The sequence below is a fragment of the Uloborus diversus genome, chromosome 4 (genome assembly GCF_026930045.1).
Source record: "Uloborus diversus isolate 005 chromosome 4, Udiv.v.3.1, whole genome shotgun sequence".
Taxonomy (NCBI): domain Eukaryota; kingdom Metazoa; phylum Arthropoda; class Arachnida; order Araneae; family Uloboridae; genus Uloborus; species Uloborus diversus.
The window spans coordinates 100250478-100269146 of NC_072734.1; the positions used below are offsets into that span (position 1 = coordinate 100250478).

Below are 18669 nucleotides of genomic sequence, written 5' to 3' on the forward strand. Positions count from 1 at the left end.
ATTTTTTAATTGTTAACCACATTTAACAAAATGAATAAGCAGATGAATTAATTTCATAACTATGTTCTTACTAATAAATAACATGGTCATTTTCTAATGGTATAAATATTTTTAAATGAATGAATAAATTATAATAAAAAAAGATAAATTATACCGGCACATTTTTTGTGAAGCATATTATTACAATACTAGAAAATATTTGCATTACCATATTTCTAATGAATTAAACAATTGATTTTTTTTTCTTTTTGAACCAAAATGTATGTACATCCAAGTATTTCGAAATAACTTTTCTGTGATTGCTTCTCAATTATAAATCTTACTTCTTTTGCGTAATTAATCAGTTTCAGTTGGTTACAACAAATAGTACACCGCGCACATAGGTATGTAGGATAACTTTAAATTAATTCGATAAACCCAAAAACAGTTACAATTGGAGCCTCATCAAATGCAAATCAACAAAAATATAAATGTATATAACAACACGTTTTAAAATATTCATTAATACTTACAAGTGAACATGAGCGGAAGAAAATCTAAATACCTCCATTACAACTGAATAAGTAATCCAAAGGGTATCGTTTCATTAAGTATAAACACGGGTGTTAAAACTATTCACGCTTGAACACACAATATATATCTAATTATGGTCGCATTGGAAATTGTAAAGAAGCAAATGGTTATTAACTAACTTAATAGCTGCGTACATCGTCTAAAAAATCAAGGACAGTCCAAAATGCAAAGGCGTAAAATTAGTTTCGACACATTTTACTACTCTCTAGACATGAAATAACAAGCATTCCAATGCTACACAGTTGCTGACTGCAGCAACCATAGATAAGAAAAAAAGAAGTTCTCGTTATTTCCGACTCATTGGCGCCTGTGTTGGAAGGATGAAATAGGTTTCGAAGCGTTGCGTCATCACTTCCGCTTCTAGATATCTTGAAATAACAAAAAGCTTTCTGAATATTGAGGAGTTCGCTATTGGATGAAGGATTCCTACTATTTCGGAAACGTTTCCGATATATCTAGAAACGTTTCCGAAATTTGTTACAGTGTACTTGCGGAGAGGATTTGGGAGCTGTTCGCATGTGCCCCTACATGCTACGTTCACTAATGCCCCGGCATCTACCTTAGAACTAATTTTCAAAAATAAAGAATTTTTAATTGAATTACAAAATTTAAACATTGCTATAAATTTACGTGAATGTTCATATAATGGTTTGCAATAACTAAATTTAGCTTATTAGTTTAAAATATGTATTTACACGAAGAAGACAGTGATAAAAGTACATCAGCATCTGCTAAAACAAAGAAGCTGTCACCACTGGAATATGAACTTGCTCCTTGCTCTGAAAGTTTGTTTAAAAAGTAGAGCTAGTACTGCTATTACTTGAGAATTTTTTAAGATTTTTTGCTTGACGTTATCCTAGTAAAACATACCATGTTCATATGTGCTCTATGCCCACATGTGACCCCTTTTCCCCTACCTATATGTGTACAATATTCTTAAAATTAAAAATATAACAATGAAAACCACTATCTGTTGAAAATAAAAAAGTAGTACGTACCGACAAAGAAATTTGATCCCGGATCTTTTCCAAATGAAAATGCGTAACCAAACATCCAGTAGCCAAGGCCTCCAAAGATGACGTCAATGGCATTCTTTACCATAATGTTCACTTCGTTTTTCTTGCTCACATAGCCAGATTCTAGTAGACCAAACCCTGAAATAGAAAGGTGAATTTCATTGCTAACGTGAGTGAAATCTAAGTCTTAAAATTTCGCTAATATCGGGAGTATAATAATTAATCCCTTCAGTCGGAATTAAGAAATACTTAATCAAATACGTTTTATTTGGTAGTCAGTGCAAAGAAGATCTTCGAGACAAAATTTCGAGTTTCAAGGTGAAAAATCAAAAGATTTATGATCTGCCTAATGTACCGGACATACATTTTTTAAATACAGATTTTATACAAAAAATCGATGAAACATCAAACTTCATTGTAAAACATTCTCCAGTTTCCCATTGTAAAACATTCTTGCCTTCAATCTTCGAGTCGAACCGAACCATTGCTTCGGTCACTGGTCTGGTCAGTGCTAATTCGATATTAGCTACCAGTTTGTTTTACACTCTTGGCTTCCTTAAGAGGTTTTTCACTTTCAGCTCAGTCACTCCTATGCCGGGATGATGAGTGCTAATAAGGACGAAACTGCAGTCCTCGGCTGGTATTGACTGAGCTGGCGGTGTATTTCATGTATTTCTGCCTTAGCCCTGGCTATAGGGCGGTAACTTACTGAACATTCTCTTTAGCTCCACATTAATAAGAAGGAAAAGGTGATTTATGCATTAATTAAAGTCGCATATTTTCAGTCTACAAGATAGCGCTTTTGAATAGCATGTTTAGACACAACAAGTCAATAATTTTCCCTTTTAGATTCTCAGCGAGACGAATTAATTGTTTCAATGAGCAGTATAATTTCACTAACTCCATTAGATATCATGAAGAATTCCATTTTAGTTTTTGGTTAGAATATTTTCCTTTCATTTGGAGCATTTTCGATCAGTAGAGCTCAGCACCCTTTGGGCTCTGGCGCCGCACAGTGGTTCAAAACGACAAAAAAGCGGAAAAAATTCAATAACTTTGAATATTCTCAAAAAATGCTTTGGAAAATTGTTAAAATTGTTGCATGGTAATATTTATTTCCATGCTTGCTGATCGTATTCGCTGCGGAACCCCGATTTTACGTCCCTCGAATCGTTTTCCCCACATTTTACGTTTTTTATCACTAGGTCCCAGTTTTTCCGTACACTAATAATATTAATTTAACCCGGATGAAAAGTTTGTTATTTATTAATTTCCCGCATTTTACGTTTTCCCTTGGCAGTTAAAAAAAAGAGAAAAAATGTTTTTAAATTAAGAAAAGTGTTTCCCTCTGTGCATTTTTAAACATAATCCACTTTGTTGAAAGTTAATCCATGAAAACAGAAACGCTTCTGCTCCATCCGTAGCTGACCTTATGGATTTATCGGCCTCCAATGAAGACGAACAAGAAGAAGAGAAAACACAACTCGTCTCTTCTTTCAATACTGCATTTAAGAGTTTAATAATAGTGAAAGACTATTTTCTTTATCATAAAGACCAGGAAAAGACTTTGCAAAGTGTTCCGATACTGCAAGATGCTGTATTTACTTTGAATTCAATGACTCATTATTACTGACTATTTTCAACCTAAACGCCCGAATTCGTTACATAATGTGTTAGAATGATCTAAACTGGTGTGTACAATAATGTTCTTTTCGTAAAATATCGCATTTTTACATTTTATAAGCGTCATCGTAGCAACCTTTATTACTATTTTTGTTTCCTTATCTGATTTTTGCTTTTTATACATTTCCCGTATTTTACGTTTTCCCATATTTTATGTTTTTGCATTTGAACTGACGTTTTCTCATATTTTATGTAATTTATGTTTGATTCAGGCCTCTGAGAAACGTTAAATCGGGGATTCTCTGTAGTTCAAATTCATTTCCAATTTTAGTGAAAAATATAAATTAAATCAGCCGTATGCCACACGCAAGGTTTATTTATTGCAATTGATACCCTCGAACAATATTTTCTGGCAATTTTGACAAACTGAGAACAGCTTTATATTAGAATGATTTCGAAAAGGAAATCAGAAATTTCAAACGTTTAATGATTTTCTAATTTCATTGTTTTATGAACAGAATGGTTATTTAACTTTTTATATATAATTCTGTATGAGTTTTAAAAATTTCTTTCTCATATGTATCTTTTCTAAAGTCAAACGGGTCCGAAAATTGTTATATCCATGTTACTACTGCATTGCATGTAGAATAATGCTCCGCATTAAGCCATAACAACGTAAATCTGTTTTTAAAAAAATCCTCTATATTTATTGATGAATGTTTCATAAGCCCCAACTTTCGAAAACAGTAAACGAACGTTTTAATGCCCTCCTGCAAAGTAGTGAAACTGTGACATACGTTAGTCTGGAGCATGTCAAATTTGATGACCAATTCCTTTGATAAAAAAGCAATTTACCCCTGTCATACCACTACGAGTTATTTTCTAACTTACTATATTGGTATTCGTAAAAAGCGAAGATCAAACAAAAACACCTGCCACAACTACAGTCGCAGGTGGTCACAGCTAAAATGTTGTTGTTTATTTACAGGGAGGATTAAACTATTGATACATGTAAATTTTATCTCACCGGAAGCCGCCGATAGAAGTATATTCCACAATACTTTTCATTATATTTTTAAGAAAATAATGTTTTTTTATTTCAGGTAGTTTTCAATTTTGATGAATTTTTAATTTTTAACTACAATGTAATATGCATCCTATAAGTGTGAAAAACCAATCAGAAATGACTTTTATTAAATTTTAGTCCTTCTTATTGAACGAATGAATTAAAACTGAAGTATAAGGCGTACCTCCGAAAACAGTAAAAACATAATTGTTCAACAATCTCGACTTATTTTTGTAAAAACGAATTTTTTTTCAAAAAACTCTTATGGAGTAAGTTACTACAACTCAAGGGCTAAGAAATTACGGCATGAAATATTTTTTATCTTAAAACTTAAAAATGCTATTTTTTCCGTCCTTGAACCACTGTGCGCCGTCGTGCGCCACACGACCTTGCACATAGGGACGGCGCGGCCCTGCCAATGAACAATTTATTCCAACCATCAACTGCAGTAATATTTTATGATTTTTTTTAAATATGTCTCAACTGTACTAAATTTTAACAAAAACGTTTTCTCTTTAATATAACAAATGGTAATTTGTTGTCACCAGTATTGATTTGATGTCCTGTCTCCAAATTTGGTTTTATATTTGGCACTAATATTTAGAAATTATGTAGTGCCTTGAAAATTTGCATAGAGATGAATCATAATCAATTGAAACATATTTTCAGATATTTACATAATAATTATTGTAAAGAATTTTAAAAAGAAAACGAAATCGAATAAGAGAAACTAAAACAGAATCAAATTTAGTCGAGTTTATCGTAAATTTGAAACCAAAGGGCTAGTAAAAAGCAAACACACACCTCTCCGTTCAAGAGAAAATGATGTTAACATTAGAAAAGGATTGTCTCTCGAAAGAAGTTACAACTAGCTATAAATTAAAATACAGTTGAACTCTCTTAATACGATCACGTTTAATACGAAATCATGGCTAAAGCGAACATTTTGTTCGTTAAGTTTGGTTTGCTATCCAAATACATCGAAAATTTCACGTATAATACGTAAATTAAATTGAAAGTCTCGGCTAAGACGAACAAAAATTTCTGACTTCTTTACTTAATATGTTCGTGGTTGAATACTGTAATTTTCTTTTACAGAAATTATTCATCATTTTGCTAGGTAGTAGAAGGTAGAAGTCTCATTGTGCAAAGAGAGGAAAATATTAAATATTTTATATGGAAAATAAAGCCTGAACATTTTTTTACCTGTGGACAACCTATTCCGCGATTGTCGATTATCATTTTCATTTTTCAAGATTTTCGACAAACATTCATTTATAAGAAATGAGTGATTAATTTTCAGAATATAATAATTAGTAGTAATGTTTTCTAAATTTAGGTAAGTATTTCTTCGTTTTCTCACAGTATCACTTATTCACGGTTGTTACGAATAATTGCTAATACGAACTAATTCGTGAATTTTTGACTTTTCATATTAACCGAGTTCAACTGTAATAATAATAATATACACAATACAAAGAAACAGATACAAACAAAAGGATTTATCTTAAATAATACGCAAGAGACTGAATTATTTGAAAATGAAGGACTCCTAGACAATTAAATCAGAAAGGGTATTTTCAACAGTGAGAAAGTTGAGCACTAAAATGAGTTCCAGGATTAGAGACAATTTAATAAACATGCATTATGTTTTTACTGTTATTGATTTTTATTATGACATTTGTTCCTTCATTTTTTATGTGTTCACATTACGTTTTCATAAATAATACAATTTTTGTACTAAATTATGAAATGCGGCAACTAAACAATGTTTTGAAGCATCTTATGAGAAATTTCAAATACCGGTATTTATACCGGTATCACTTTTTAAAAATACCGAATACCGGTATTGAACTTTTGGTCCAGTATAGCAATCCCTATGTCCAACCTTTTTCTAAAGAAGGGCCACACCTCATATTATGATGGCTCTCGCAGGCCTTTTCAAAATAACATGGAAAAATATGGAAAAGGAATGAAAATTACAAATTAATAACCGTTACCATTACTTGAAGCTTATTTACTAAATGCACCTGTTTTTCAAAAACCAATTTCTGAATATTTGACTCTAAATTTATGCCAATGTCACTAATCGTGCTTTTCGATTTGCACCATTAAACAAAACAACGGGTCAATTTTGAGGTTCGGATGTGACCCATGAGCCGTGGATTAGGCACCACTGCTCTAAGCAGTTGCTAAAAGCAGTGAAGAGAACATTGTGACTTTTACTCACTCACAGGCAACTATTAGGACTATTTCTTTGGTTGCACCGTCTAAAAATAGAGTTGTTTTGGAATGCCACCTATTGATTGGTTCATTGATGACACAAAGATACCCTGTGCAGTGGATATCAAGTCATTGTGGTGTTATTTATTTTTAACTAGAAAGTCACCCGTAAGGTATGACGGGTGAAAATTGCTTCTACATTTTAACGAAGCAATTGCCTGTTTAGTGTATTTTGATAGTTGAAATTTTAACCCTAACTCCAGAGGATTAACCCTCAACTCCAGTAGATAGTGGTCATTGTTGACCATTTTTACGTTTCTTCATTCATTCTCCTAAAATGACAGTCTTAGCAGTAAAACAGTTCAGTTACCGGATCAAGTTCAGCTTTGTCACAATAAAGCCATTCCTTGAATTTTAAACATTACCAAAACATATTATCAAATTATCATGCCGTGGCACGAGTTTCATTGTTGATGACGTCAGGAGCGTTAATCGATCATTCGCTATTATATATATGAGAATTTTTAGCTCAATGGGAACCACCAAGATATGCCGCGGAATTTCCCGTTACTCAATTCAAATACAACCAATTATTTGTACGTAATTAAAACGTTACTTAATTCAAATACATGGGAGGGAAAGGTTACATTTTTTCCAAGTTATGTTTATCATTAAGTTAAGAGTTAAAAACACCGTAGCTAATATCACTTATTCGCTTATTTGTAAAACACCATAGCTAAAATAGTATCATATTCAAGAGTAAATAATGGGGTCGTTTCCAAAATTTTAAAAGTATTTTTTTCTGAAAGAGCATGCTTAAAAGCATACGATCTGACCATTTCTTAAATAATTTATTTAAGTTTAATAGTTTTAAAAAATTAATTAAATCGGTGCGTTTTCATTGTTTACACTTCTGTCGTGAGACATCACAAATGATGAAATGCCATTCAACGTTGCCGTTCACAGAACAAAATATTTAATTCGCATCTTTACTCACGGTGCATTGGCAACGATATAGTTGATAGCAAGCGTAGAGCGCAATTTTAATTCGCTGCTTGATTATCATAACGTGGAACCGTAGTAGAAAATGCGCCAAACTGCATCATTAGTGACGTCATATAGACCACGCCTTGTTTGAAAAATCGGACATTTTAAAAAATTAATTTTAAAAAAACTGTTGGGAAAATGAAAGTAATTTCTGGGTTCATGTAATTTTTTTTTTTTGCTCATTCTATCCATTTCAATGACTAAAAGTAGTACTTTTGACTGAAGGAAACCACCCCATTATAATAGAATAGGTACGTATCCGCCTGCCTTGTAAAGTGTTCAGAGAAGTCTGACTGCGACAGGAAGGTCCCGGCTCGGGCATGGAGTACTTTCTCTGCCCCGTCCTTGTCCTTACTTTGTGTGAATGTGTTGTCGTGCTGTGAATGGTTGCCTACCCTATAAACGGGTCCTTATGGCATGTGTGTGCTGTGGAAGTCAGACTTCACACCGAATCACGGTACTGTCTGACCACGGATTGCATGGAAAGACAAACATCCGTTTTACAGCCGAAAATGGACGAATCTATTATTTTTTACCGATGTCAGCTTTTGCAGAAGCAGAGTCTCATTCAAATAAACGGAATAGGAGCATCAAATTTTTACTTTTCCCCCTTATTCACATAGATTCGTCTTATCTATACGTTTGAAAATTCCATGCAATCCGTGGTTGGACAGTACATTTGGAAAAATGAAGCAACGCACCCCAAATTGGCAACCCAGCTGGCACACAACAACTACAATAGGTACGTAAGATAAAAATGCAAGCTTTCTATCCGAAGTGAACGATCCCTTTTTTAAACGTTCTAGCAAAAAAAAATCTTCTGGAATTTTCGACATTAAATTTTATTTTTTATCAGTATATTTAAAGTGTTCTACTTTATAACCGAAACACGCAAACGTTTTACGCATATAGCTTGTGTACCAATCACTTCAATTCCATTCAACTTTTCGACGTTACTTCTATATTTCTTTTCCAAACAGTGTTATTCTATTGAGGTTCATAAAAAGTTTCAAAAGCTTTTTAAAAGATTTCAGAGGATCTTTTTAATGATTTTTTTTCTTTGTCTCTTTCCCCCTCTTTCTTTCAATTAATGTCTGTCTCTTTCTTTACAAAAAGTTTGAAACATTTGAAAATAATTGCAACTTAGAACTTAATAATCTTAAAGAAACAAGAAAAAGTTTTGGAAAATTATATTTCGTTGTATTTGAGGGCAAAATTTGTTTATTTAACTAGTTTTGAGTATTTCCTCATCTAGTAATAAATGAGCCATAAGATTAACTAAAATTAAGTTGAAGTAGATGAATACGTAAAATTTTTCACTATGCGTACTGTTTGACCACGGATTGTATGTAATTCGGCAATCTGCCAAGTAAAGACTATTCCATCTGAATGAATCTAGCAGGGGAGAATGGAAAATAACGATGGGATTTTGATGCACGCGTTTTATAATGTCACTAGTACCTATTCATTTATTGCATACTCAAAAATATAATAAGGGGAAACAAAAGTAGTTACCCTGGGAACAACAAAAAGAAAATAAACTATTTTCATTTCGTTCAGGAGCGTAAAAGCAAAATGGTAAGCTCAAAACTTTGTTGTGAATCAATAAATCAATTAATTTTTGCCATGAGAATATAGATCGAATATACTTTAGACTTAAAAAATGTTGCTGTGAGCAAATTTTCATTTTTACAAAACTAAGGCTTAATAATAGAAAGGCAAAAGTGCACATATGAAACAAACTAACATCCCTATAAACTAATAGATACGCCCATTTCCGTCTATAAACCGGATATTAGCCTTTCCATGTAATCGATGGTCAAACAGTATATGAAAGATATCGATTTATAATTTTCATAACTTCAGAGCCAGATGTGTTTGGCAACTCATTTTTTAAAAAATACAGTTAAATGGGTCGTTTCCGAAATTTTAAAAAGACAGTAGTACCTCCTTTAAGGGACACCTCAGAATAAGGGACACCTCTATTTAAGGGACACATTTCTGGTTCCAGTCGCTTTGAATAGGAACCTCCATGTGTTTGCCTCCCATTAAGGGACACTCTATTTAAAGGACAGTCACAGACAAAAATTACAAAAAAAAAATAAAATAAAATTAATTTGAATTCGGAAATTTTGAATTCAAATTACGTTTTTCGCAATCACGAACTGAGACTGGAGTTATTATTTCTAGAAATGGTTCCTGTCCCCCCCCCCCAAGCCTGCCCCTCCTTCTGGGCGGTTACGTGTGCATAGTTGTATGTGTAAGTGTGTAGACTTGTGCGTGTGCGTAGACCTGTGTGTGTGTGTGCGTAGACCTGTGTGAGTGTGCGTAGACCTGTGTGTGTGTGCGTAGACCTGTGTGTATGCACGTAGGCGTGTGTGTGTGTGTGTGTGTAGGACATGGACGCCTCCGACTAGGAGAAGCGGATAGCTCAGGACCGGAGCAGCCGCGCCGCGCCGTCTGCAGAGGACGGTGGGCGGTGGTGCTGCAGAGGCTTCTGGTCCAAGCTGAAGAAGGCACGGACCTCAAAAATGGTGCAATCGTGATTGCTCAAAAAAAAAAATACATATAAATGGATTAGAAATATCGAATTTACTGGAATTCAAGGTTCACTTTTTGTTCAAACATTAACTGGTAAAAGTTTGTCTGGACATTAGAATACATATTTCTTAATTTTATATTAAAGTTCTTACTGAATCCTACATTCATGCCTCTTCCTCACAATAATTTTTTCATATGGACCTGATAGATAATGTGCCGCCCATGACAAGCTTTGTATAGAAACATTTAAATGTGGTCACACTGTTTAAAACACAGGACTTGTAAGGACGCGTACGAACTCTGGTTCTACATTGGAAATTACAGAACATCCAACAAATCCATGTAACACATTAATTCAAAATTGTAATTTTTGAAAATCAGTTACAAAACTTTGATGCTACAGAATGTGATAAAACTTTATTTTTTTTTCCAGTTTGAATAATTCTGAATTTTATTTAATAGATACAGTTGACCACGGATTGCATGTAATTTGGCAATCGGCCAAGTTAAGACGATTCCATCTGAATGAATCTAGTTGGGGAAAAGGGAAAATAGTGATATAATTCTGATGCACGCGTTTTATAATGTCACTAGTGCCTAATTAATTTATTGTATTTTCCAAGTTGAAAAAGAGCGGAATCGGAGTTTCTATGGAAACAACAAAAGAAAAGAAAATGTTTTCATTTCGTCAGGAAATGTAAAATCAAAGTGGTAAGATCGAAATTATGTAATAAATTTTGTAGTAAGAATATAGATCGAATATAGTTTAAATTTAAAAGAATGCTTGCCGTGAACGAATTGTCATTTGTACAAAAGTGCGTCTAAATGATTAAGAGGCAAAACCGCACATCTGTAACGAAGAAACTACCACCCCTGTAAACTAATAAATACGTCCATTTCCGCCTATAAACCGGATATTAGCCTTTCCATATAATCGATTGTTAGACAGTATGAAACATTTTCAATACTCCATCTTATATGTTAGTAATTTACATTTATTTTGATATAATACTCAGTTAAGTACACAACACTCATCAATTCATCTACCTCCGAAGAAGGGACACCTCTATTTAAAGGACGGTTTGTCCAGTCCCCTTAGTGTCGCTTATTGAGAGGTTCTACTGCATTTTTTTTTTCTGAAAGAGCATGTTTAAAAACATAGGATTCGACCATTTTTAAAATAATTTGACGATGCTTAATATTTTATAACAATTATTTTAATCGGTACGCAGATTCAATTCCATTTTTTATGCTTTTGCACATGACATCACAAGTGATGAAATGCCATTCACTGATGCCATTCGCGCAGAGCGCAATATTTAATTCGCTTCTGAATTATCATAACCTGGGAACGCGGTAGACAGCAAACGTAAACATTTACAACGCCTGTGAAATGCGAGCCAAAGTACATCACTTGTGACGTCATAAAGACCACGCCTTGTTTGAAAAATAGGGCACTTAAAAAAATTAAATAAAATTAAATGTTGAGAAAATGCAAGTTTCTTTTTGGGGGGGTGAGCAATCACGATTGCTTATTGTTCTCACTTAACTGTTTTTTGGCGTGCTATGATTTTATTTTCCCCCTGCCTCCATCTGCAGCACCACCGTCGGCCGGCCTCAAGATGCTGCTCCTGTAGCGAAAAAAGTCTCCAGGTTGCGTCCATATCCCACACTTACACGCATACATACATGTGCCTACACACACACATACACACACACGCATACATACAGACACCTACACACACAAACACATACACACCTACACATACACATACCCACATACACACAAACACACATACACACAACTACCCACACACATACACAAACATACCCCTCACCACACACACACACATACAAACACACACGCCCACATACACACACACACACACACACACACACACACGTGATTGCGAAAAACATAATTTCAATTCAAGATGTCAAAAATCAAATTATTTTTGAACAATCACGATTGCGTATTGCTTTCATTTGACTGTTTTTGGGGTTCCTTTGATTTTATTTTCCCACCGCCACCCTCCGCAGCATCACCGTCGACCGGCTCCTCACGATGCTGCACCTCTAGCGAAAACCGTCTCCAGGTTTCGTCAATATCCTACACTTACACGCATACATACACGCATATACATATATACACCTACACACATACGCAAACGCATACACACACAAACATACACACACCTACACACTCACATACACACAACAACCCACACACTCATGCCTGCACACAGACACAAACACATATGCCTACACACACACTCATCATACCCCCCACACACAAACACACACGCTTACATATACACACACCCACTCGTAATTGCGAAAAACATAATTTGAATTCAAGATGACAAAATTCAAATTATTTTTTTTATTGAGCAATCACGATCGCTTATTGCTTTCATTTGACTGTTTTTGGCGTCCTATCATTTTATTTTCGCACTGCCACCCTCCGCACCATCACCGTCGACCGGCTCCTCACGATGCTACTCCTATAGCGAAAGCCGTTTCCAGGTTGCATCAATGTCCTACACACACGCGCATATATACACAACTACACGCGCACACATACACCTACACATACACACACACAAAAAAAATACACACATACATACAAACAACTAGCCACACATTCATGCTTGCACACAGACACAAACACATTTGCCTACACACACATACCCCCTACACACATTCATACACACTACCCACACACTTATGCCAGCACACAGACACAAACACACATACCCCCTATACACAAACACACATATCCCTCATACACAAACACACACGCCTACATACACACACTCGTGATTGCGAAAAACATAATTTGAATTCAAGATGTCAAAATTCAGATTAATTTTATTTTATTTTTTTACTTATTTATTTATTTATTTATTTTATTTTTTTACTTATTTATTTATTTATTTATTTTTTTTTAAGCTCATTGTATCAACTTCAGTGACTGAAAGTAGTTCTTTTGACTGAAATAAGCAACTCCATTCTGACACGATTTAGAAAGCCAGCGGTGATAAAATGACCTATATTTTAATGGTTTTCATTGGTGGATGGCACAGCTACGAATAACCTGTTTTTGTCACGTATTTTTACAGCATCGCAGGAGTAAATGTTTGCAAACAACCGTTGCTGATTTGTGTATAAAAAATTGCTTTCGGTTCTTCGACTATCCCAGAGTTATTCTGCCGTGGAAAGGTTAAGGGCAGGACCTGCTGATATGAGTTTTTGGGAAGTTTGAAGAAATGCGTTTTGGATTTAATACCAACACTAGAGAAATATTGGAATTGAACAGTTTTTTCGTGCATTATTTTCAGCGCAAACCAAGCAAGCGCTTCGATATCTTTACTAATAATAAAGCTCAAAGTCTGTATAGATATCGGGATCTCTGTGACGCGCACAGCGCCTAAACCGTTCGGCCGATTTTCATGAAATTTGGCGCACAATTAGTTTATATCATGAGAGTGTGCACCTTGAAGCGATTTTTCGGAAATTTTATTTTATTTATTTATTATTTTTTTCTGTTCCAATTTTAAGAAAATTTTACCGAGCGAATCATAATAACGTGGACGAGTAAATTACGAAATTATCATAATGTGGAACCGTAACATAGGCGAGCAAATGAAAATGGCAAATTGGCGAGAAAACCATCATCCATTAAATATACATGCTAAACTGAATGACCTTTTAATTTTCTACTACGGGCAAAACCGTGCGGGTAACCGCTAGTGTATAATAAAGCTAAAGCACAGTAAAGCTAATGCACGATGACAAATATGCAAAAAAAAAAAAAGAAAAATAATAAGAATTGGCAAATAATGCCCTTTACCTTCCCAGGACAGTATTAAAGTAAAATTCACTATATCGATATGTTAAAAACATCGACATCGACGTCTCACCTCTAGAGTAAAACCAAAGTCTGCATGTTTAAAGATATGAAGGATTCATGCCTTGCTATAAAGGGAACTAAGCTTTTATAATAGAGCTCTATCGCAACTGCTAAGCAATTCCACTGAAAAAGACGCAATTTTAGACTTACCCCTATTTGTTTTCCTTTAATTGGTAAGTTAATCTTCCATTGTGACACGAATAATTTGTAAAAGTTAAAAAAAATGTTTAGCTTCAAAAACAGTATTGTAACGAAGTTAAACTCCTAGAAAATTACCGATGACAAAATGAGTTTCTAAAACATATCAAGTTAAAAAATAAATAAAAAAAAGAGGCTTGTAAATCATAACTAGAACAAAACAAAGAACAGTAGCGGTGGAGAAATTTAGTTTCCGAGTGGAATTCGTAAGAATTTCACCTGCTGAAATAAGATTGCAACATGCATAACTCCAAGAAAAGTAGCTTCGTTTTTAAAATGGGGCTGTAATAAAACTTAATTCCTAGAAACATTATCGATAAGGAATTAATAAAAATAAATTTAACTAAGCAATATTTTTACGAAACTTTAATCCAAGAAAAGTATTGATAGGTGAATTCTGTTTCTGAAGCGGAATGGAAGAAAAGCTTATTTTCTAAAAACCTAAGTTATCAAAATAAATCTCAAAAAACTGCGATAAAAAAGTTTCAACTCCAAAAATAGAGCTCGACGAATTGATTCATAAACGTGCAATTTCTTCCTTTACTAATAGAGATTTATTGTTTCTTTGTTTCTAACAAACGACAAAGATTTTAATATATATTTATATATATATATATATATATATATATAGAAACACTATCATGTATTTATAATCTGGACAAGTCAACCAAAATGAACTTCACTACTCAGTTCAATAGGCGCCACAGGCTGCTCTATGATACTGGTAGACAACACATTTGATAGCAATATAAGGATTGAACAAGAACGAAAAAATCTTTTAAAAGAAGGAAAAAATGAAAAAATCCCAAAATACCCTGGGGCTTCATCAGGGGGTACTCCCCAAGGGTAGGGAGAAACCATGAGATGTTTCGTGAGTGCTGCTGGCGAAATTTGCCCAAAAAAGCAGTACTAGTCCCCGACATCTCACAAAACAAGCAAGTGGGTTACTGAAAGTCCAGAATATCAGCATGACATGAAATACAAGCATTGAACCTTTTAAAACGAAAAATACAAGTTTTATCTAAAGAAAATAGAACAATATTTAAGCTACAAGATTTATATAAAGAAAATAGAACACATTTAAACCACAAGAGAAACAAATTCATACCTGAACTTGTGGAGGACTAGCGATAGTCAATTGTCAGTTCCTTAATTTCTCTGTTCCATGAATTTGATGGTTGCCCGTTCTTTCTTTTGATTTTGAGTTCAGGTATGAATTTGTTTCTCTTGTGGTTTAAATGTTGTTCTATTTTCTTTACATAAATCTTGTAGCTTAAATATTGTTCTATTTTCATTAGATAAAACTTGTATTTTTCGTTTTAAAAGGTTCAATGCTTGTATTTCATGTCATGCTGATATTCTGGACTTTCAGTAACCCACTTGCTTGTTTTGTGAAATGTGGGGAACTAGTGCTGCTTTTGTAGGCAAATTTTGCCAGCAGCACTCACGAAACATCTCATGGTTTTTCCCTACCCTTGGGGAGTACCCCCTGATGAGGCCCCAGGGTATTTTGGATTTTTTCATTTTTTCCTTCTTTTAAAAGATTTTTTCGTTCTTGTTCAATCCTTATATTGCTATCAAATATATATATATATATATATATACATATATCTATATATATATTATATAAAAGTAAATAAAGAAATAAATGTTCTTAAAGAAGCCAGTGAGAAAGTTCAAGGAACAAAAAAAAATAGCAATGATGATATTTTACTCCTTTCAGTTGAGGATTTCAGTTTTTGAAAAACAACAAAGAAGTAATTCTGTGGAGAAAAAAAGGTATGGATAAAAAGGGAAATTCTAAAGGAAGCCTACGAAAAATTTCAAACAATACAAAGAAACGAAAACTATTTTCGAAAGTAACTGATGCCATCAGAAACCATGACTGAGATGTCTTAATTTAAAACTTTTAATTTCCTAAAATAACTTCAAAACTCTTACGTAACGTGACAATCTAAAACATTGCGAAAAACAAAGCTTCAAAATCAATTTTTGAAACTATGCAACCAGATGTCACTTGTGTAAATACCAACTTTCGACGATCCATCAGACTCCCTGGATTATATTAAAAACTCGACATTATCTGCACTGAGTCAGAGTTTGCTTCCTGGATCAGGACTCGTCCCCGCGGATTCTGTAAATATTAATGTAATCGATTCTTTTCTTCGGGAAATGTCCGAGAATGTTGCCTGGAAAGTTTGTTTCCCTGTGGTTCTGTTTAAATGCAGATTAAAGGCGTGAATAAACCTGTTGACGGCCGTTTGATTGAAAAGACTTACAGTTTATAAACAAATTTTGAAAAAAAAAATAGAACCGACTTCAAAATTGCTCTAAAAAGTGAAAAATAATTTTATTCTTTAAACACCTTCAATAATACTTTTAAACATAATTTTTGAAGTTGGCGCAAAAACGATCGATAAAATCATTCACAGCCATAACTCAACTACAAGTATAAATTTAACCATGTCCAGTTTCTTCACTACCACATGCATTACGCATTGATGACAGCATATTTGAGTAACGATATAAATGTTTCGTTCCTAAGTTTGGATGATTTTTTGATAAAAATATGAAAAAAGCATGGTTACAATGGATTTTACTTTTTGTTTTTGCGCCAACTTCAAAAATTATGTTTAAAAGTATTATTGAAGGTGTTTAAAGAATAAAATTATTTTTCACTTTTTAGAGCAATTTTGAAGTCGGTTCTATTTTTTTTTTTCAAAATTTGTTTATTTCATTCTTTTTAGTGTAAATGTAGATATTTCAGTAAAAGTAAGAAGTTACCCAGTAAGAAGTGCGGCTCTATATCACTGTATTGCTTTAGAAAAGCCTTTATTCAAAATTATCATTACAATTACTATTAATGTTACAGTTATATGGCACTAAACTTTTATAACAATGAGTTTCATATTGTCGCGTAGATGAAGATAGCGAAGACAATGTGAAAGCCAAATGAAGCGAATACTCGTTAGTCTCAACTCGAGATCTTTATTCAGAATCACGAATGAACGTTACATCTCCTTATATACAACTTGAAAAAGTGCTGGAACTTTCCAGACTTGAAAAGATACAGAAATTAATAGAACATTCGAGAAAATACGGGAAACAGTAGAAACGAAACTTTAGTAAAATTCACTTTGTCCTAGTCGGGATTTGAACCCGGGTTGCTCGTGTGGGAGATGAGAATTCTACCACTGAGCCACCGTTATCCACGGATGAAAAGAGCGAACTTCGCTACAATATGATTTTAATCATTTAATAGGGAAATTTACTGTTTTTTGCCCATAACTTTTTATCTAAAGAACAAATATGGTCAAACAAAGTAATGGGACCTAAGTTGAGCCATCCTCTATCCATTAAAAAAAGAATCATCAAAATCGGTTCACTAGGTGAGACGCTATGAGTGGACAAACAAAAAAAAAAAAACATACATACGGTATGAACTGATAACCGCCTCCTTTTTGAAGTCGGTTAAAAATTATCCTCCGTTAAGTATTATCATAGTGAAAAATCATTTGAAAATCTGTATTTCTTTATAAAATTTCCGATGCATTTTGAAGAAAGTAAATTGTTTGCACTTGTGTTTTGAAAAACTGCTATAAAAAGAAAAGCATCAACGTTAGCTTTATACTCGACACACTTTCAAAAATTACATTTTTACTAATTTCTCGAGAAATAAGAGACTATTTGTTATGTAACTCTTATCTTTAAAAGGTATGCGTCAACTGACATTTAAAAATAAAATTTAAATCACCCATGCATTTAGGAGAATAACACCAAATTGATGAAACAAAAAACGTTTTTTGATCATCCTTCATCGGTAAATAAGGTGTACATTTCAGAATTAGTTTACTTATTGGGCAAAGTTATTTTATAGATTTTCGTAAATATATCGTTTATTCTTATAGGTTCAAGAAGAGTTAAGTATTTCTTGCAAAATTTTCAATTTCATTTGCAGGTGTTTGTTCTATAACGCGCAGTGCTTTCCGTCAAACGTTACCAAGCTTCCAGAGAACTTGACAGCATGCAAGAGAAACATTATACTGAAATTTTAGCTTTGAAAATTTGATGAATTATAAACATTTAATGCAATAAATATTTTACTGCGTATGCACAAAAGATAGCAATTTATAACTTTTATAATTTCGCAGTGAGGTGTATTCTACAACGTTTTAAAAAAGTTACAGTTGAATATCTTAAGAAATAAATCAGCAATCTACTGTAAAAGCACTTTTTTGTGAGACGTAATTTTCACGAAAATGAGTTAATTACCTGTGATTTTGAGAGCTGAAGATTTCTCAAATTTTATATGAGCTGAAAATAGAAAAATATTTCGTGAGGCTTAAATTTTCGCTATTATGAAGGCTTCGCGAAAATAAGTGATTTTACTGCAATAAGCTGTATTTGAATGATTCTTGGAATTGCGACAAATCATAAGGGATCGTTCGCAAATAAATCTATTTTTATTA

At 33.5% G+C, this 18669-nt stretch overlaps 1 protein-coding gene across 1 annotated transcript in view; it reads right to left on the minus strand.

Annotated features, from left to right (window-relative positions):
* LOC129220731 (putative ammonium transporter 3) overlaps positions 1-18669 on the minus strand; it is a 90593-nt gene that overhangs the window by 47308 nt on the left and 24616 nt on the right. Inside the window, exon 2 of the mRNA XM_054855160.1 lies at positions 1572-1727. Within this exon, the coding sequence (XP_054711135.1) occupies positions 1572-1727 (156 nt within the window). The remainder of the gene's footprint in view (positions 1-1571; positions 1728-18669) is intronic.